Raw genomic sequence first — 21743 nt, forward strand, 5'->3', positions numbered from 1 at the left:
GTGAGGAAGCCAGAGAGAGTGAGAGCATGAGTGTGTATGAGAAAATCCAGGGGAGTAAGAGTTTGTGTGGGGGGTGTGTGTGGAGGGAGAGAGAGTGTCTTAGAGCTTGAGAGTGTGTCAGTGTCTGTGAGAGCGAGAGGTTATGGTGGGTATAAGAGCATGAATATGTATGTATATGACAGTGTATGTGTGAGAGAGAATGGAAATGTGAGTATGCGTGAGAGAGAGAGGATAACCTCCTAATCCTTGACAATATCAGGGTGACTGGAAATCAAGAGCTCCCACGTATGGACAGCAGGGGCTTTTTAAAATCCTTATTAGTTTTAATTATTGGGTGTTATTTGATGTATGTGCTGTTTTGAAATATTTTATTGGTGTTTGGGAAATTGTAAAAATGTATATGATTTTAATGAATAGAAATTCTATTTATCAGTAGTTTTAAAATATTCTTTTATTAGTATGGTTTTACTATTATAACTGATGCTTTATGTTTCTTGATTTTATTTGTTTTATGAGGAATGGTGGTTCTATTTTTCCATTATTAATACACAGAGTCTGGCTTCTTGGGGTTTCCATTTCAGTTTTTGTCTAATTTGTGCTCCTTTATTTTGTATTCTGTATTTGGTGAGGGTCTGTCTCTGCTCTGTGTGTGTGACCATGATGAGAAATTCGCTAGCATAGGGATCTATAGCAATCGGGTTTGTTTTGTTTCCTCAGTAGGTGGTGTATTGGTATTCTAGGACCCAGTATAATATTTACCCTTGCTTTTTCACAGGTAGGGTTATTGTTGTTTGAATCCTTGGTGTTATTACTGTTGTGTTACAATGGGATTGCAGTATAGATTTTGAGTGTCTTTTTTTTGCGAGGTTTTATTTTCGTTCACAATGTGCCTGGCACATTGTGAACGAAAATTGGAAGGTGTTTGTGCTGCTGTTACTGTGAGGTGACACCAGAATTTGAAAAGCTGTAAGGGAAACATTCAAGCTCCATTGTTTGGGGGAATTTCAGTGGATGCACAGAGTTACAGAACTGGAGGTGCAGGATTTATATTGACATTCTATCCCTTCCTATAAATTCCAGACTTCACTCTCATAGCCATATAGAATTAGTTGAATGAGGCTATCAAATAATTATATAGTGTGAAACTGGCCAGCATTTTAAAATTACGCAGAATACCCTTTGGACTTTTTTATTAACACCAAATATTCAAAAGCTGTGTTCATCCCATCAAGCTCATATATCTCATTAAAGAGGTAAATTGAATAACACAATAACTTTGTTTTATTATTGTTACTCATAAATTATAACAACAACATTAATCTTGGAATATTATATATTTTTAATATAAATGAAAGGTTTTCACAAGATAGGTTGTGTCGTGAAACATTTTATTATGTATATATTTAAGGAAACATACATAAATTGTCGAAATACATTTTGTTCGTTTAACCTTTAACCTCTGGTTTGCTAGTAGACTGAATTACTGTGTCCCGAAATTATGTTTGTCTAAAAAGTGTGTCACCAACATGAAAAGTTTTGGAAAGCTCTGCTTTAATGGGTCCTTCTATTTAAAAGTTATTTGTGGGTATTATACGCATGCACAGCATTTGTGGTGGTTTCCACCATGTTTGAAAGTTGCTTGTGAATTGGGGATGTTACCAATAGTAAAACAAGTTTTTGGCAAATACATGTGGTATGACTTATGGCTATGTACAGATAAGTTGTTTTTCATGGTTAATATGCATATTTTTTTTAATGATTTAATAGGTTGTTTTGGTGTACAAATTTCAGTTGGCGCAGTAATAAGTGGTAATGAAAATCTGTACGGACCTGTAAGGGTGAAGACGCTGTGTACAACATTATCTTTGGTGTTTTATGTTTAATATGTTGAGTTCTAATTTATTTTTATGTCTCTTGTTTGTTGTAGATTTTAGCTCCATCTTGCGTTTTCACAAGTTCTCATTCAAATTGTGGAGATTTATTTTTATTTTCCTGTTTCATATTGTATATATTAAAAATGAATCATTAGCTTTGATAGCTAATAGCCAATTGGATGTTGCTTCAACCATCATTTGTTTAGAACATATACATTGTTTATTTGTTATTTTCATATCTATTTGAGGTTGTGTGCAATTATTTGGTGTTTTAAATATTATATGTGTAAGTGTCCCCTGAAGAAACTGACTGTTGGCAAAACTGTGGCCTGCGGTTGGGAATATATATTTATTTTTATTTAGACATTTTACCATCGTTCCGTATATAGATATATATATGTTTTTAATTTGTCTATGTTTTATGTGAACATATTGAAAACCAGGAAGTCAAAATCAACAATAAAGAGTCACCCCTAACAAGATCTAATCTTGGTGTACCACAAGGATCTTCTTTATCCCCAACCCTCTTCAACATATACCTCCTCCCCCTCAGCCAACTGTTAACAGATCTCAACCTAATTCATTATCTGTATGCAGACGACGTGCAGATTCTAATCCCCATAACAGATTCAATCTCAAAAGTGCTCACCCATTGGAATAACTGCCTACTATCCATCACCAATCTACTCAACAGCTTAAACTTGGTCCTCAACGCCTCTAAGACAGAGCTTCTCCTCATCTCCTCAAATGATAACAATATCTCCCCACCATCACCACTCAACTCTCACATTACCTGTAAGCAGGTTAGAGATCTTGGGGTGATTTTAGACAATCGACTAAACCTAAAGAAAATGGTCAACACAACAACGAAAGACTGCTTCTACAGATTACAGGTTCTAAAACGACTTAAACCACTCTTATTCTTCCATGACTTCAGGACAGTCCTCCAAGCGCTACTGTTCGCCAAAATAGACTACTGCAGTGCCCTTTTCCTAGGACTCCCCAAATCCACTACCAAACCTCTGCAGATGATACAAAATGCGGCAGCAAGATTGTTGACCAGTACCAGCCGCTGCGAACACATCTCACCCATACTCAGGAACCTACACTGGCTTCCAGTGAATTTCAGAATTCTATACAAATCAATCACCTTAATCCACAAAACCATCCATCATCAACTTCAACTTGACCTGGAAATACCATTCAAACTCCACTCCTCTAACAGACCAACTAGAGATATTCACAAAGGCACTCTGAATGTTCCCCCCACTAAAGCCACACGCCTCGCTACGACCAAAGACAGAGCTTTTTCGATAGCAGGCCCATCTATCTGGAATAGCATCCCATCAAATCTCAGACTGGAGCCTTGCCTTTTAACTTTCAGAAAAAGACTTAAAACCTGGCTCTTTCACCAAGCCTTCCCTGAACCACCAGACAACTACTAGTTGGCCTTCACTCCTACCCGGCCTGGCACTCTTTTTCACGAAAAAATGGACTCTGAGACTTTCAGGTTAAAGCACCGTTTTTAAGTTTTTAACTCGTACACTCTATGGTAACAATACTTTTATTACCGGCCTTTCTTCTTTCCAGCTTGTTGTAAGCTTCCAAGTTCTCTCCCCCTGTTGATTGTAACTTTGACTTATTCCTACCTATTGTTATCTTTCGTTTTCTTGAATTGTTACTCCAGTTTTTCCCTTGTTAAACTGTAAACTGATCCGATATGGTTATTTACTATGAAGGTCGGTATAAAAAACTGTTAAATAAATAAATAATAAATATTTCAAATATTTGTTAATAAAATATGCTGTAAATTTGCTTAGGCATTTTGTGCATGTACATTTAACACACGTTCAGGTGTTAAACAAAAGCAGGTGCAAGGTTTGCCATCACGTTTAGTGCACATTCATTATATTAATATAAATTTTAAAAAAAGAAACTTCCTCTGTATGTTCTTTTTGAAAATTAGCATAAAGTAGGCAGGCTATTTGAAAAGTAGCCTCAAAGAGGTTGATATTCAAAGGCATTTACCTGCATAACTTTTGAGTTATCTAAAATATGCTGTTTAAATATCACCGTACTTAATGCTGCTAAATTTTATTTTGTCCTAATCCTGCACGGCAGTGGCAGCAGCAACCAGGAAGAAATTCATAGCCTGCAACCACACGCTCAAGGCCCTGCTCCCTCCTCCCACACGGGCTTCCTGTTACTATGGAAACCAATATGAGAAGCAGGGCCTTAAGCATGTGGCTGTGGGCTGCAGGTCCTGTGTTCAATTTCTTTTAGGTTGCGCTACTGCCATTGTGCAGATTCAGGACCACAACGCTTTAGGTAAGTGGCTGGGAGGCAGGCTCCAACAGAGCATAGCAGCAGCAGCAATGTTCCGGCGCCTATCAAAATTCGGCCTATGTCTAAATTCAGATCTGCTCAAGGCAAAGCACGATGCTGCTGGAACAGTATACTAGTGTCCTGGCACCAATAGCTGGGACATATTAGCGAGTGCTGGAAGGGGCAGGAGAGCTGGGCTTGGCTTTGCGGGAAGGAAGGAAGTGGGGGTTGGAGGATGGGTTCACTCTATCATTTGGTCATACTTTAAATTACAGAGGGGGGTGCTTTGATCGCCTTCAGCATTTCACCAGGTTTTGAAAAGATTTCAGGGCTTGGGGAGAGTGGGTGCATGGGCATGCTAGCTGCAACTTCAACCCCATTATGGGCAGAGGGAGCCCTGATTACTGGCTCATATTTGATTTTTGTTTTTTCTTTTAAATCTGCTGGTGGTTATGTAGCTAGTTTCTTTGAATATAGCCACATAACTTTAAAATACCCAAAAACACTTACCTGGATAATTTTAAATCTAATTGCCTATATTCAAACATAGCCGGTTAGGTTTAAAGTTATTCAGCTATAGGCAGCTGGATAACTTTACTAAATATCCTGGATAACTTATACAGCTAATTCTGTATTTTTTAATAACTGCCTCAAAGAGGTCGATATTCAAATAAAAGCTGAGCTCCAAAATGTAGGTCTCTAATAGGGTCATTTATCATTTTTTCTGTGCATTGTGCCTATTAGCTGTGTGTTACTGACTGAAAAGGAAAGAGAGAGGGAGGGGAGGGAGAGAGAGAAAAAGCACATCTATAGGGATCAATCTGTCACTCTACTATTTATACCACTGTAAGGGGGGGGAGGCTCTAATAACTTGGGGTGAGGTTTGGGTTGGTAGGCTTTGGGGGGCAGTTTTAGATACAAGTCAAAGGTACAAACAGCAAAGTTGACATCAGTGAAGATTTTGTGTCATTTGGAGTGATGAAAGGTAAAAGAAGAGTTAATCTGTACAATGTACTCTCTTCCTAGCTTGATACACAATCTACCTAGCTGCAATCAAGATAGGTAGAGAATACATTGTACAAATCAACTACTCTTTTACCTTTCATCACTCCAAATGACACAAAATCTTCACTGATGTCAACTTTGCTGTTCTGACTGTGTTTCTAAATCTGCCCCCCAGACCTCACTCAGAGTTAGTAGAGCCCCCTATTACAGTGATATAAATAGTAGAGTAACAGAGTAGTCCCTATAAAGCTCTCTCTCTTTCTCTCGCTCATATTACTGATGTGGTAGCAGGGAAATTAGCCAAACCACACCCCTTTTTTTTTTTTTTTTTTTAAATCAAGGGTGCTATTTCCACTATAAATATAGAATTTTGATGAATCCAGGTGTAGGTTAGGTTCTTAAGTTTGAATCCTATTGTCAACTGCACTTGGGGCTTCATTTTCTAAAGTATCGCAGGCCTGAGATACTTTAGAAGATTAGGGGCGGGGGCCCGAAACGGGGGGGGCGGGCCTGCGCTAGCCGGCAGCAATCGCACTGTCGCGGTGCGATCGCTGCCGGTTTCGCACCCAATAGTGCCACCATAGGAGGTGTAGCTATTGGGAGCGAAATAGGCAGCGAAAAGGCACCTACCTTTTCGCTGTCCACGGCGTCGGTGCAGAGTCGGCCCCGGTGACGCTCCGACTCCTCCCCCATCCTAGTATCGAACGCGATAAGGGACGTTTCGCATGCAAAAGGTCCCTTATCGTGTGCGAGCGGCTTGGAAAATGAGGCCCTTAGAGACCTAAGGGCCTCATTTTCTAAAGTATCGCAGGCCTGCGATACTTTAGAAAATCGCACTAACGGGGGGGCGGGGGCCGAAGCGGGGGGGGGGCGGTCCGGCAGCGATCGCACTGCCGCGGTGCGATCGCTGCCGGCATCGCGCCCAATAACTACACCATAGAAGGTGTAGTTATTGGGCGCGAAATAGAGAGCGAAAAGGGCCTTACCTTTTCACTTGGCGCGCTGTCCTCACGGAGTCGACCCCGGTGACGCCCCCGACTCCTCCTCTTCCGGGGCCGACTCCGCCCCGATTTCAGTAGCGCAGACCTGCGCTACTTTCGCTAGCTATCGCAGGCTTGCGCTAACAGCGCAAGCCTGCAATAGCTTTGGAAAATGAGGCCCTAAGTTTTCAACTGAAAATCCACATAAATTTAAGTTCTAAAAATAAGGCTCCAAAATTTAGATCTACTATTCATTTTCATAGATTTAAGCTCCTAAGTTAGATGCTTAGTTTTAAAAATCAGTGCTAAGCCCCTAACTTTGTGTCCCTGCCCTAACTCTGCCCTCATAGCAACCCTATGTTTAGGGTCCTAAATTTAGGGACTCAGCCTTAGTAAATTTTCAAAAGGGCCGATTTAAGTACCTAACTCCAAACATTAGGAGCCTAAGCTCTTTAAAAATTGACCCCCTAGAGGTCCTTATTTCCATGCTTTTATCCAGATAACTCAAAGTTATCCAGCTAAATGCCACCTTTTGAATATTTTGGTTACTTACCTGGCTAAACCGGATATCTCATTATTTGGCTAAAATTTAGCCGGATAATGTAGGGGCGTTCATGGGGCATTTCTAGGAGATGTTAGGTTAGCAGGATATGTTATTTGGTCAACTCTGATATTCAAGAGTTAGCCAGATAACCAATCCAGATAACTCTGTTCTAAAGTTAGCCGAATAAATTTGTATGGCTATCTTTAAGTTAGCCACCTATATTCAGTAGTGAGGCTGCACCACTGAATATCCCTCTATAGTTAGCTGGATGTGCTCATCCAACTAATTTTGTAATTTGGCCAGTGATTGAATATAGACCTCAGCCTGTGCAGTCCTTCGCTGACTCAATTGGAAGTCTCGGTATACAGTATGATTTCTAGCCTCTTTTCTATTCCAATTTGCTATTCATCAAGTGTTTGTTCTGTTTTCTTTTGAATATCGGCAGCCACATCAATTGTTAGTTGCAGATGTCTATCTTGGGAGTACGGAGACTGTGCTTCAAAAAGAAATAAACAGGTTTGTTATCCAAGTGTATATGGTTTTGCTAATACTGTGACAGTGATGCTGATTCTTTGGTAGCAGGTCATTCTGATAAAGGAGCTCATTATTGGAAACAGCCTGCATTTACATTGTAGATGAAGACTTTACTCATGTACTTGCACACATTCACTTGCATAAAATGACACCTCTTCTCTGTGGACAGGCAGGAGGCATTCAGCCACACAAGAGGGTGATGTCATCATACAACACCAACACGGAATGCACTGTCTCTAGACCTCAGAAAGAAGTTTGAACATATGTATGTGTTGCTGACTGTACAGCTGCTGCCAAGCAAGCCTCCTCAGTCATTTTTTTTTTCTGCCAAAGTGAAAAAAATGTGCTTTGCTCTCTCTTCAGCTGTTTTCACATTTTTTTTCATTCAGTTTAACTATTTTTGCATGGCTTCTTCACTTTTTTGTTCTTTTAATCCTTTTTTCCTAGAGCCTCCTAAAATAAAAAAGTTTTCTGCAGTTTCACTGGAAAAAAAATGTCGGGGAAAAAGTTCCAAATCAGAAAATGGTTTTCAAACTATGTTCTAATTAAAGGCACAAGGAGCTCCATAGTCAAAAGCATTTAGCTAGATGATATCTGACTAAATGAAGATCTGGGAAATTATCCAGCTAAATTCTAGCTGGCTAATAAGTTAACCGGCTAGAATTTAGCTGACTCGCTCCTAGATTTATCAAAATGCTATAAATATAGCAGAAATAAGCTAGCTTGTTGCATTTTCTACGTACCTTGTTTAAAGCTATGTAGAGAGTGCATTGTACAAATCAACTCCTCTTGTACCTTTTATCAATTCAAACAGCAGAAATTCTTCAGTGATGTCAACTTTGCTGTTTGTACCTCCTACTCTGTATGCAAAACTGTCCCCAAACTCCACTCAGTCAAAAGTGCTCTTTTGTTACAGTGGTATAAATAGTAGAGTAAGATGGTATTCTCTAAAGAGTCTCTCTCTCTCTCTCTCTCAATAAAAACCTTTTTTCCAGTAACATACACAGAAAAAAGGTATAGTTATTTCTGCTCAAACTCCTCCCACTTGTATAACAAATGTTGCATTTGCATAATAAAATGCATGCGCTATTTAACGTACACCTTTTGCATTATGGGGTGGTAAGGTGTTAGTGTATTTTCCGATGTCTCCTGAAAAGCCTGTTTTGAGAGAGAGAGAAAGAGAGAGAGAGCCTAGCCATAATGTCTTCTCCCTAGATAGGTACGTATTTGTATCCTTATGGGAGGCCCACCTAGTAACTCGAGGTGAGATTTAGGTATTAGTGTAGGGGGTTAGGGGCCACTTTGACATTTAACGTGAGATGTACGAACAGAATAGTGGTCTCTTGTGAAGATCTGATGACCTTCGGAGTGAGGAAACTCACCCAAAGATGAGATTTGTGCAATGTTCTCTCCACCTAGCTTGATGTTACCCAGGTAGAGAGTCCATCACGCTAAGTTGAGAGAACCTTGCACAAATATCATCTTGGAGTGAGTCTCTCTCTCTCCCTCCCTCTCTCTCTCGGTCCCCCAGTGGTTGTTGTAGGAAATACAACAGGTATGGCACTTACCACAAAGTCTGAAAATGTTATCACAATTTGTACTAACTTAGCTCTTTGCATAGGTAATTAGCGCAGATAAACTGTATATTAGCATGCCCCTTTTGCTATCGCATGCAATACTTAACGCATTTTGATAAATCCAAGCCTAAGTTATCCGGTTAACTTTATCTATGTTTATTAACTCCTTCAAAAAACTGTAACAGATTTGTGAGGCAAGACTTCCCTTGGGTAAATCCTTGCTGCCTGTGTCCCATTAAATCATGTCTATCTAACAAAAAAGGACCCATTCACATTCCAGCACTCCTCTTGGTAAAGATGCAAAACAAGTGGATACTGTAGATAAAGTGTTCTAATCAGCAGTGCTTCAATCCAGAATTTCTGCACACCAGTTCCAAATTAGAAATGTGCATTCATTTGAAACAACATAGGAAATGTCAACATTTCCTATGTTGTTTCATGGTGAATTCAAAACAAAACAGAAGAAAACACAATGGGGCAGATTTTAAATACTTGTGCGAGCACATACTTTTGTTCGCGCAGCAGGCGCGAACAAAAGTACGCTGGATTTTATAAGATACGCGCAAAGTTACGCCTGCTTTCAGCAGGCGTAACTTTGCGCGCGTCGGCCGGCTGCCCTGCTCTGTGGTTCGGTCCCAGGGGCTGTTCCGGAGGCCGCGGCCACACCCCCGGAACGCCCCCGGGCTGAAACCACGCCCACATTGCCGCCCCCTAAACGCTGCGTCATCCCGACATGCCCCCTGACACGCCCCCGACAGGAAGCCCCGGGACTTACGCGTGTCCTGGGGCTCTGCACGCGCCGGCGGCCTATGCAAAATAGGCGCGCCGGCGCGCGTAAATCTGGAAGGATTTACGCGCGCAGGGGTTTTAAAATCCGCCCCAATGAAATGTTGTTTGTTTGTTTCTGTTTAGTTCTGAAAATTAAAAAAAAAAGTGAATGAACCCTCCAGGGCAGACTGGAAACTTCCCTGAGGCCTTCCGGGCTTTCCCAGAGCTGACCTGGGGCCCTCTCTGGGTTTGAGCAAATGGGGCCTCTAATTCCCCCTCCACCCCCAAAAAACTGAAATTGGGCCTGCCCAGGTCCCTATGCGCACCCTCACCCTCTCCCTCCCCAAAAATGTAATGGGGGCCAAGAACCACCGAGGCCCCCACTTACCCCATCTGTGGGGTCTAGAGGGGCAGAAGGGATGTCCACTCACCTACTGCTCCTACATCTTCAGCATTCAAATGGTGCCGGTCAGCCCTTAGGCTGGCTTCATATTGTGATACCAAAATGCTGCATTCTCTGGCCTGGCTAATGCATGCTATTTTCTTGTACAGCCACATGTTTTTATGGCACCAGCCAGCCCTGAGAAGGCATCATTTTACATCACAGTAAGGTGCCAGTCTCAGGGCTAAATGGCGCCATTTTAGTGCGGAAGACCTAGGGCAAGAAGTGAATCGGTATCCCTCCTGCACCTGTAGGCCCACATAGATGGGGTAAGCGGAAGGCTAAGTTGGTTCCCTGCCCCAAGACCTTTTTAAGGAGGGTGAGGGGGCTCACAGGGCTTGGGGAGATCCCATTTTGGGGTTTTTTTTTTTGTTTAGATTTATTTCATTTCTGTAAAAGAACAAAAATGAAATAAACCTTAAATGTCTCAATACTTGGGATAAAAAAGAAACCAAAACTTAATTTTGGAGGCTGCACATGGCTCAGTATGTTGCAAAAAATTAGACACATCTTCAACTCTGTCATCAGATGCTCAAGACAGATTTACACTACACATAAATGTTGCAGAAGAATGGACCAAGCATTCAGGGCTAATGCAAGGGTATTAGGCACCCTAGAGAAGTCTTCTGCCTTGCGCCCCTCTCCAGTCTTGACCCCGATTCCTACTGCCTTCGCGTCACCAAGTGTGTGCTTCTCTGGGCCGTGAGCAGGATGGGCACTGCTCATTGCCCACCAAATCTCTACTCCTCTGCCATGAGTGGGATAGGCTCTGCTCGCAGCCCTGCATGGCTGCTCTTTGGCGCCCCCTAAGGGTCAGCACCCAAGGCAACCGCCTAGTTCACCTAATAGGTCACGCTGGCCCTGAAAACATTTAAGAAAGTCAATCTATTGGCGGTTTTGGGGGGAGGGCATGCTAGAAAGCAAAACCTGAGCTCTGTTCTTCATGGTCCAATAAAATCATTTTGGAGCACCATTTATTGACTAATTAGACTTTATCTTAATATGAAAGAAACTAGAATATATACTGATGTCAACCTGAAGAGACTGCATTTGAAAACTTGCTGTACAGAATGCTACAAGTGCTAAAAGTGAATCTATTAGGCTGCTCTATATTTCTCGAAATGGTGAGAGATTAAGATAATAAATAAGTGTTAGCAATCAAACCTGTAAGACTCTAATTAGGAAGCTATGAAAGTCTATAATTTATCAAGAAATTATAAATTGACAACTCACTGTTCATGCATGAGAACTCAACTAATTGTGATTAAAACAATTGTCAGAATAGCATAGACAGGTCTGTGAGCTAGGAATGCAGTGAATCAGGTAGGGGAATAGGGTAAAAAGCTAAGGCAGAGTTTCCCAAACCAGTCCTGGGGATCTCACAGCCAGATGGGTTTGACTTCGGACTGGCAAGCGGCGAATCTCTGTCATTGGATCTCGGACTGGAGTTTGACGAGTCTTACTTCTTCAAGAAGCCTCCTCAAGTGAAAAGTCTGCCATCTTGCTGCCTGTTTCTCCTGCCTCAGTGATCACCAGAGGCTGCAAAGGACCCAGAGGACCTTATTACCTGCCTAGCTCCACCAGGAACTCCGCTCTAGACGTGCTTGTCCCCCCCCCCCCCCCCCGCACCCTTGCTCCGCCCCCGAGGATCATCTTCCATACAGCAACAGATTACAGTATGTATGAATCAAGGAACATATAGAAAGCTCTCATCAAACAATATTATAAATTATAAGAGTAAAAAAGCAAAAAAGCAAAAACAATTGAATATGCATTCATTAATAGATATTCCTTGCAACAAAAATACTACTCTTAAAAACTATTTTTTACATTTTTTCTGATTAATATTCAGGCATTAACAAAGAAAACTGCCTTGATGGCAGATATATTGTATGAAAAAAGACCAGATTTTTTTGCTATTACTGAAACCTGGCTAAAAACCTATCGACAATGTTCTGGTTAATCAATTGGCTAATGCAAATTATGATGTTTTCTCTATTCCAAGAGTATCGCATGGGGGGGGGGGGGGGGATTATGCTAGTTAAAAAAAAAAAGCCTTCAATGTTAATATAGTTCCTTCCAATCTTCCCAGTTCTTATGAATTGACACTATTTGAATCTGATCAACTACAAATCTTCCTTTTATATTGTCCACCAGGTCTCTTAGAACATAATATTTCACCATTGATAGACTTTTTAACTGCTACTATTAACCCAAAAAAACCTTCCATTATATTAGGAGATTTTAATTTACACATCGATGTCACCCCATTAGATAGTACTTGTTTTTTATTACATGAATCTATGCTAGCGCTAGGATATAAATTGTCAACTAACCAGCCCTCACATAAAGCAGGTCATTCTTTAGATTTGATCTTTACTATTTGTAAAAACATTACTACCAATTTAACTCAAGTTTCATGGTCTGACCATTTTTTAATGTGCTCAGAAGCAGAATTTGACAAATCTATAGCTTTAAACGACGATACTCCAACTCTGATTACTGTACAAACTCAACCTAAAATAGATTTAATTAATGAATTTAAGAAGATAGATGAAAAGATTAAAATTAATCCAATATCCACCACAGAAGCTACACAAATATGGTTGGAGGAATCCGCTAATGTTGTAAAAAATGTAACAACCACAATAACAAAAAGAATCAAACCAAAAGCTATTTGCAACCCCTGGTATAATGCAAATTTAGGAAAGGCAAAAAGAGATCTAAAAAAACTGGAAATAAAATGGAGAAAAACTAAACCCCCCCAAAACCTAGGGATTTACTGATCTGCTCTAAACCAATACAAAAAAGACATTGATGGAGTAAAAAAAAGAATTTTATAAAAAAAAAAAAATAGAGAAATTTCTACACAATCCACGAGCACTATTCTCAATTGTCAATAATCTGACAAAGAGCCCCATTGAGAAAAACTCATGTCTACCAGAAGATAAATGCAATGATATTGCATTGTTCTTCAAAAATAAAATTGATATCCTTATCTCCAGTATTAAGAATGCATCAAATTTTGAAGTTAAAATGCCTAAGAAAATAGGTATTGAATGGAATAGTTTTGAATTGTCATCCTCTTTGGAAATAGAAATTTTAATTAAAAAACTTAATCCAGCTAAACAACCAATCGACTGTATTTCAGTAAGCACCCTTAAAACCATTGCAGATACCATAGCCCCGGCTGTAATGGAAATCGTTAATGTATCGCTTTGTGAAGGTCTACTTCCCGGTGTTTTAAAAAAATGCTATTATTAAACCTATTTTTAAAAAACTCAATCTCGATTTTACTCAATTGAATAATTTTAGACCTATTTCTAATTTGTCTTTTTTAGCTAAAATAATAGAAAAAGTTGCACAAAAACAACTTGATGATTTTTTAGAAACCAACAACATTTTATTCCCAAATCAATTTGATTTTAGAAAGAATGTTAGCACGGAAGCACTTTTAATTGCATTTGATGTAGGACAAAGCTACTTTTTAATACTTTTAGATTTGTCCGCCGCTTTTGATACTGTGAATCATGTTATTTTAATTAACCATTTAAAAGAAATAGGAATTTCAGGCATAACTCTCAAGTGGTTTGAATCTTTTCTTTTTAATAGATCTTTTCAAGTCAAAATGAATAACTCTCTTTCAGAAAAAATTCAAATTCAGTCCGGGGTACCCCAAGGTTCAACACTGTCAACCACACTTTTTAACATTTATGTTCTACCAATATGTCACTTACTTGCAGGTTTAGGTTTAAAATTTTATACATACGCAGATGACATACAGTTTTTAGTACCTATTGAAAAATCCATGGAGCACACTTTTAATGTTATTAATGTTTATCTATCTGCTATAAAACAAGTCTTACAACAATTAAATTTGATATTAAACATGAATAAAACTGAAATAATTTTGCTAGAAAGAAAATGTAGTGATAAACCTATCCCGAATCTAACTCTTGAAAAAAATGTTACTATAACTCCTTCACACTTTGCTCGTGATCTTGGTGTAATTATCGACACAGAATTGAACATGAAAAAACATATCGCTATAAAATTGAGAAACGGATACTTTAAATTATTAACATTGAGAAGACTAAAACCACTTCTGGAACATCAAAACTTCTTCAATCTCTCATATTTACAAACTTAGATTATTGTAACACGTTATTTCTGGGTTTACCTGCTTCCACCATTAGACCACTTCAGGTACTACAGAACTCGGCAGCTAGAATATTGACAGGAAAAAGTAAATTTGACCATATTTCCCCAGTGCTGGTCTCGCTTCACTGGCTACCAATAAGTTATAGAATACAATATAAGGCTGCATGCATAATACACAATTTCATCTATGGAGACCGAACAGAATGGCTGAACTTTTCTTTAAAGCTACATATACCTCAGAAGAACTTACGATCTGCTAATAAGGGCCTATTGACAATACCAATGATTAAGTCAGCCAGATTAACTCAAGTTAGAGAACGTGCAATGTCGACAGCAGGAACCAAACTTTGGAACAATTTATCAACTGAACTGAGATTAACAACAGACAAAAAGAAATTTAAGGCTGACCTTAAAACATGGTTTTTAGATATGCATACAGAGAAAATGGGATACAGGCTTAAATTCTTGCATACGGATGTTGAGCAGCAGGCAGTTATTGCATTTGTCTGTCTTTTGTCTTTAATTATGTATTGTTCCCTATTTTTATCTAGTTTTGTTATTACCTATTGATTTTTAGTTCCCTGAGGATAGGTTTTATTTTTTAATCTTAATCCTTACCTTTTAACAGCTAATCTTTTATTATTGTGCTTTTAATTTTTTAGCTGTTATCTTTTATTACTAAATGTATTTATTGTATTTCATTATTTGTTTTTAAATTGTAAACTACTGTGAAGGCAATGGCTAATGCGGCGGTATATAAAAAACAATAAACCATAAACCATAAGGGTCACCTAAGTCTCAGCGGTCCGGGTCCCTATGGGCTCCTCCCAGGGGGGACCACGGCCTTCCAGGGGTGAAGATCTACTAGTTTTCACCTCGCTTCAGCCTCGCCATTTGACGGGGGAACCCGGGGGCTCATCTCCTCGGGTAGTATCAACTCTTCCTTGGACTAGGGTTCACATCTTTTCAATTTCATAATACCAGCAGAAGGAGATGGAGCAAAAACTGACATCATGGCCATATTATCCCGCCCTGACATCAGCTTGCCAGTATTCTCCATCTCCAGAAGATGGTGGACATGTATTTCCCTTTGGGGAATTGCCTGTGAGTAAAAAAAAAAATAGAAGAAAGAAGAAGAAAAGAAGAAAGAAGTTGGAAAGGAGATATCAGGAAGACAAAACATCTATATAGCACCTCTTGCCTCCTCAGATAATATTATGCAGACCCTCCCTCAGTAGAGTGCCGGTAGCCTTGAGTGGCATGGACCTAAAATTCAATTAGCGGATGCAAGCCGAGAGATGCTTGGCGGTGAAGGCTTTAACCCTTTCCCCTGTAACCAGGACCCGTTCCTGCTCTCAGCCAGCGAGGGCTGAGCTCAGGTAAAGTTTTTCTTACTTTAAAAAACAAAAAAAGAAGAAGAAAAAACAGTGCAGAGAAGAAAGTAAGCAGAAAGGGTCTGTTACCTCGGTGTTTGGCTGTCCCACTCACATCTCTGGGGAGTTCCATGAGGTGAGGAGGTAGTGCAAGCACAGTGGGTTGAGCAGTCATTTGGCTAGGCCCCACTCACAGGCTTCTCCCTTTTTGGCGTGTGTTAGGCCACAAGGTGTTTTCACGTGTTTTATGCTGTGGGCTGTTGGTGTGCTAGTGCACCCATTTGTGCATCTGTTCTCGCCTGTGCATCCAATTAGGATGTTCCTCCTTCTGGGCACACATCTTATGAGTCCTGCATAGGCGTCTTTCTTGGTGTCGGTACTGGGTGCCCAGTTTGGTCCCTAGTTGGATGTGCAGCCTAAGTGCATATGCTTGCTTGCACATTTTTTGAGGGCACATTTTTTGCACGGGTTTTATGCCCGCATAATCTAGGCGCAAGCTTTTACCATTCTGCACACTTACAACTATGGCACCCGTGGCAAGAAAGCCTAAGTGCTTATCTATTTGTGCTGCATGCCACATCAGGCCATTCAGCCAGAGCTTTCTTTAAGCCTATGTCAGCACTGCCTGGATATTCAGGAAGATTTACCTCCTTCTGATTTTGCCGGCGATAGTCCATTTCCTTGGTCTGAGGGGAGTGGGACCAAGGGAGACACAGTGGGGATGTCCCCTTCCTTGATTGATCCACGGGCCGAGTTGTCATGAGCCACTAGCACTCAGGACATAATATTTGAGCCTATGGGGCCTAGAATGGACCTGTCCTTTTCCTGGGATTGCAGTTGTTTCTACAGGGCCAGTCTTCTGAATTGGAAATGCCTATTAAGGTATGTCCATGCGCTCCAAGTGCTCCTCCGCCTGTCTCCACAGTCAAGTGCCATGGCACAATGTGGCCTGTCTAAACTCAAATGCAGGTGGATCAGGATGATACTGATGATCATGGTGGTGATTCTTCTGATGAGGAAGGGGGCATTTCCTCCAGATTTGGAGCCATATCGAACATTCTCTATATCTTTCATAGAGATGAGTTGCCGGCTTTGATCTCTCAGACGTTGAAGATCCTTGGAGCAGCTGGGCCTGACTCCGTAAGGATATAGAAGAAGGATCCTATTTTGGTCAACCTACACAAGGCTTCTTATTTCTTTCCCCTCCTGGATGCAGACCAGGAGTTGATAAGTCTGGAACAGAGGGCATCAGAGGCATCTTTTAAAGGAGGATGCGTCTTGGTGGGTTTATTCCCCTTGGATCCGCAGGCCAGAGAGCAGTTGTGTTTCCCTAGGGTGGATGCCTTAGTATGTTTTGTCTTGAAACATACCACCATCCCAGTAGAGAGAGGTGCAGTACTGAAGGATGCTCAGGATAGGAGGATTGAGGATATCATAAAGCAAGCCTTTGAGGCAGTGACAATGAACTTGAAAATTGCTTCTTGTTGTGCCTTGGTTGCTCGGGCTACCTTGCATCTTTGTCAAGAATCTGGTGGCACCAGGTCCAATTTTGGACCTATGGTAGAACCAGGGGCCCCCACCTTAGCTGTTGCAGGCTGTGACTTGGTTCACACAGCTGCCAAGGAGAGGCTTTGGTTATTATGGCCAAGCGGCAGCTGTGGCTGCGCAATTGGTCAGCAGATATTAGTTCAAAGTCCAACCTTACCAAACTGCCCTTCAAGGACTCGCCTTTATTTGGCAGTGACTTGGAAAAAATGACAAGTAAATGGGGAGAGACCCAAATCCCTCAATTGCCAGAGGACAAGAAACCCATTGCTCATTCTTTTTGGGTGAATGGACGCTCTCGGGATTACTGCCATTTTTGACCTTATAGAGGAGGTTTATCCCTTCTACAGGTCTCAGTCCTTTCACCCCCAAGGACCTCGAAAGGATGCGGGTCCCGGAGGTGTAACCCCTTGGTCTTCCCACTGAAGGTTTGTGGGCTCATGTGTTGATGCAGGAGATAGATGGTTGTCTATCCTGTTTTTATCACAGGTGGGTCCAGATTACTTCAGATCAATGGGTTCTCGATGGGTATGCTCTAGAATTTCTTCACATTCCTCTGGATGCCTTCATGGTCTCCACATGCAACTCCCCTCAGAAAAGGATAGAAGTGGCAGCAACATTACAACAGCTGTTCAACCTGAAAGCTGTGATTCCTGTTCCCAAATTGCAGAGAAATACTGACTTGTAATGCCCAAGAAGGAAGGGTCGTTTCAGCCTATACTAGATCTCAAGGGCAACAACTGATATTTATGAGTCACGCATTCCAGGGTGGAAACGGTACACTCTGTCATAATGACAGTTCAAGCAGGGGAGTACCTCATGTCCCTGGATCTGAGGAAGGCATAATTACATATTCCCATCTGTCGGGAACATCAGCGGTTCTTCTGATTTAGTATTCTGGATCATCATTACCAGTTTCAGGCCTTGCCTTTTGGGCTAGCCACGGTGCCCAGGATGTTTTTCAAGGTCATGGTGATGATAGTGGCGGCTCTCCACAAGGAGGGCATTCTAGTTCATCCTTATCTGCACAACTGGTTGATTTGAGCCAAGACCATGGAAGAATTTTCATGCATCTTGCAGAGTGGTTTCCTTGCTACAGGGACTAGGCTGGGTGGTGCATATGGCCAAGAGCAATTTGCAGCCTTCTCAGACCCTGGAGTATCTCAAGGTTCCATTCAATACAAAGCAGGGCAGAGTATTTCTGCCGGAGTCTTTGATCCACACGTTGATGCTGCAAGTTCAATCCCTGTGGAACTCTGTTGTCTGAACATATGGTTCTATCTGCAGGTCCTGGGGTTGATGGCTGCCACATTAGAAGTGGTTTCCTGGGTGAGGGCACATATGCACCCTCTTCAGCATGTGTTACTCTCCCAATGGAGTCTGTAGTCTTAGAACTTGCATTCAGGCTGCTCTTCCCATTAGAGCTGAGATCCTAGTTGGACTGGTGCATCATCTCAGGAAGGGAATTTCCCTAACTATACTGGATTGGTTGGTACTCAAGACGGATGTGAGCCTCTGGGACTGGGAGGCTCACTGTCAGGAGTTGGTGGTACAAGGGCACTGGATTTCAGCAGAGCAGCAGTGTAAAATCAACAAACTGAAGGCACGAGCAGTTCAGTTGCATGACTGTGGTTCATCAAATGGCTAGAGCAGCATCTCCTACACATATCCACCTTTTGCATTGCTGGAAAGGAAAATATCAGAGCTGATTTTCTTAGCAAGGGAAACTTGGACCCAGGAGAATGGGAGCTGGCAAATGAGGTCCTTCAGCTCCTGGTGAACTGGGGAATACCAGATCTAGACCTGATGGAAACCTTTAACAACGCAGAAGTTCCACGCTTCTTCAATCATAGGCAGGACCCAAAAGCAATGGATATTGACATGCTTGTTCAGGAATAGCCATGCGGCGCCCTTCTGTATGCATTTCTGCCCTGGTCTCTGGTAGGTAGACTGTTCAGAAGATTGCAAATCAAACCAACGCCATTCTTTTAGTGGCTCCAGATTGGCTTGAAGGCTATGGTACACCAATCTTCAGAGACTTCTGGTGGGCAGATCACTTAGGCTACCATCTTGGATGAGTCTGTTACGTCAGAGGCCCATTCTGCATGAGGATTCGGGTTGATCTTGTTATGATCAGGCTTGTGAACCCTTGGACCGACGGGAGGGTGGTATCACCTTAGGAGGTGGGTCCTTAGGTTCCCCCGTCAGGTGGCGAGGCGGAACAGAAGATGGGACTGGCTGACCTTCGGCACTGAAGACTGAGGCGATCGTGGAGAAAGCGAAGAGTCGTGACGTCGAAGAAGCCAACTGGGTCTTCGCCACTGGAAGCCCACGGTCCCCCCGGGAGGAGCCCATAGGGACCCGCTGCTGAGACTTAGGTGGACCTTTGAGAGGTCGAGGAGTCGTGAGGTCGGCGCAAGGGCCAACTGGAGCTTCACCACTGGAAGCCCACGGTCCCCCCGGGAGGAGCCCATAGGGACCCGCTGCTGAGACTTAGGTGGACCTTTGAGAGGTCGAGGAGTCGTGAGGTCGGTGCAAGGGCCAACTGGAGCTTCACCACTGGAAGCCCACGGTCCCCCTGGGAGGAGCCCGTAGGGACCCGGGCCGCTGGGACTTAGGTGGGGCCCTTAGAGATGATGGTCCGGAGGAAGTCCAAGGTCGAATACCAGAGGGCCGTCGCTTATCAGTCCAAGGTCACACACCGAGGGATCACCACTTGCCAGTCTGAAGTCACACACCGAGGAATCATCGCTTGCCAGTCCGAAGTCACACACCAAAGAATCACCACTTGCAAATCCGAAGTCACACGCCGAGGAATCACCGAGAAGAAACAGGAACCAGGAATCAAGGATCCGAAGCACCAGAAGACACTCCGAAGCAAGCAGACTCAAACAATGAAGTTGCCTACTCGAAGAGTGAGTGGAGGAGGCCTTCTTTTATACTTCCCCTGTGCCTAGCCCATTAGGAGCAGGTGTAGTCAATTTAGGGAATGAGGTCCCTTTAAATTCTGAAAGGAGGTGCGGTCTTGCACCTAAGAACACAGCGGCCATCTTGGATTCCCGCCACGGAGCAAAGCGGCCCAATGTCGCCAGGGAGGAGCAGGGACGCCTCTCAGCCCTGCAGTCCCTGCGGAGGTCCGCACCGGTGTGCGGGGAGACTGGGGCCGGATTCCTGCGGCCCCCCCGATGCTGCCGTGGTGGCTCTGCCATCGCGGGTGAGGAAGGGGATCGCAGCCGCGGCCGTCCGCGGCCGTGGCACACAACAGATCTGACTTATGGTTTGGCCATTGAAAGGGCTCAGTTGTTGTAGCAGGGTTTTTTTGTCTGCTGTAATTTCCATTCCTCTTCGGGCCCGGAAATTTTCTACTTCTCTAGCCTATGTTAGAGTTTGGAGAGACTTTGATGCCTGCTGTTCTGAGTGAGGTACTCAACCACTCAAGGTGAGTATTCCTTTGATACTGGACTTTTTACAGGACAGTTTGTTTAAGGGTTTAGCCCTTAACACCTTAAAGGTTCAAGTTGCAGCCCTGGTTTGTTATAGGGGAAGAGTCAATGGAGAGCCTTTGTCTTCCCATCCAGATATGTCCCATTTCTTACAGGGAATTAAGCGTCTTCTCCCCCCCTCCCGTTGTGGCTTCCGGTGCCTCTGTGGGACCTTAAATTGGTCCTCGAGTTTATGGCAGGTCTGACTTTTCGATCTCTGTGTACTTTTTCCTTGTAGCTGCTTACCTTGAATACATTTCTTCTGCTAGAAACCTGTTAGACATGTGGGTCTCTGAGCTGTGGGCTCTTTTCTCCTTATGATTCTGGGTGCGGTTTAACTTCGGACTGTGCCCTCTTTTTTGCCCAAGTGGTTTTGGAGTTTCATTTGAATCTGTCCATTTCTCTGCCCATCTTGGACAGGGACAGAGATGAAACTGAATACTATCTTTTGCATTCCTTGGACATCAAGCATCATTTACTGCGGTACCTGGAAATGACTGTCTTATTTGATCTAATTGTTTACTGTAAACCGATGTGATATCCCAGATCGCATGTAGGTATATAAAAATAAATAAATAAATAGATAGATAAATAAATAAAGCTGTTCAGAAGTCTGATCACCTGCTTGGCTCTATGGTGGAGATAAACAGGGTCCACTGGTGACACAGGCAATGATAGCCCACTGGGTTAAGGAAGCCATTATGGTAGCCTATGTGGCTACTGAGGTTGCCTTGCTGAAACAGATTAGACAGTATTCCACAAGGGCTCTGGCGGTATCATGGGCAGAACTTTGTTTGTTGTTGCCTACTGAAATTTGCTGAATTGTGACATGGTCTTCTTTGCACACCTTCTCCAAGTATTACCACTTGGATGTTAAAACTAGGGAGGATGCCACATTTGCGCGGGCAGTATTGACTGGCCCACTGGCAGCCTCCTGCCTTTTTTGAGATTAGCTTTGGGTCATCCCACTCATGGGGATTGACCTGCCTGAATGCTGAGGAAGGAGAATTTACTACTTATCTGATAATTTTCTTTTCTCTAGTAATAACAGGCCAATCCCCGACCTGCACTCGGCTGCCAATGTTTACATTAGTGGTTAGCTTTTCTTCAGGTGAGCTTTGCAGAGTATGAAT

At 42.4% G+C, this 21743-nt stretch overlaps 1 protein-coding gene across 3 annotated transcripts in view; it reads left to right on the plus strand.

The window, feature by feature from the left end:
* LOC115095247 overlaps positions 1 to 21743 on the plus strand; it is a 392965-nt gene that overhangs the window by 314624 nt on the left and 56598 nt on the right. For 2 of the 3 annotated variants that reach the window (XM_029608666.1, XM_029608667.1), the window contains one exon: positions 7174 to 7244. The exons of the other annotated variant lie outside the window; for it this stretch is intronic. In XM_029608666.1, the coding sequence (XP_029464526.1) occupies positions 7174 to 7244 (71 nt within the window). The remainder of the gene's footprint in view (positions 1 to 7173; positions 7245 to 21743) is intronic. 3 annotated transcript variants of the gene reach the window in all.

This window comes from Rhinatrema bivittatum, chromosome 7 (assembly GCF_901001135.1).
Source record: "Rhinatrema bivittatum chromosome 7, aRhiBiv1.1, whole genome shotgun sequence".
NCBI lineage: Eukaryota > Metazoa > Chordata > Amphibia > Gymnophiona > Rhinatrematidae > Rhinatrema > Rhinatrema bivittatum.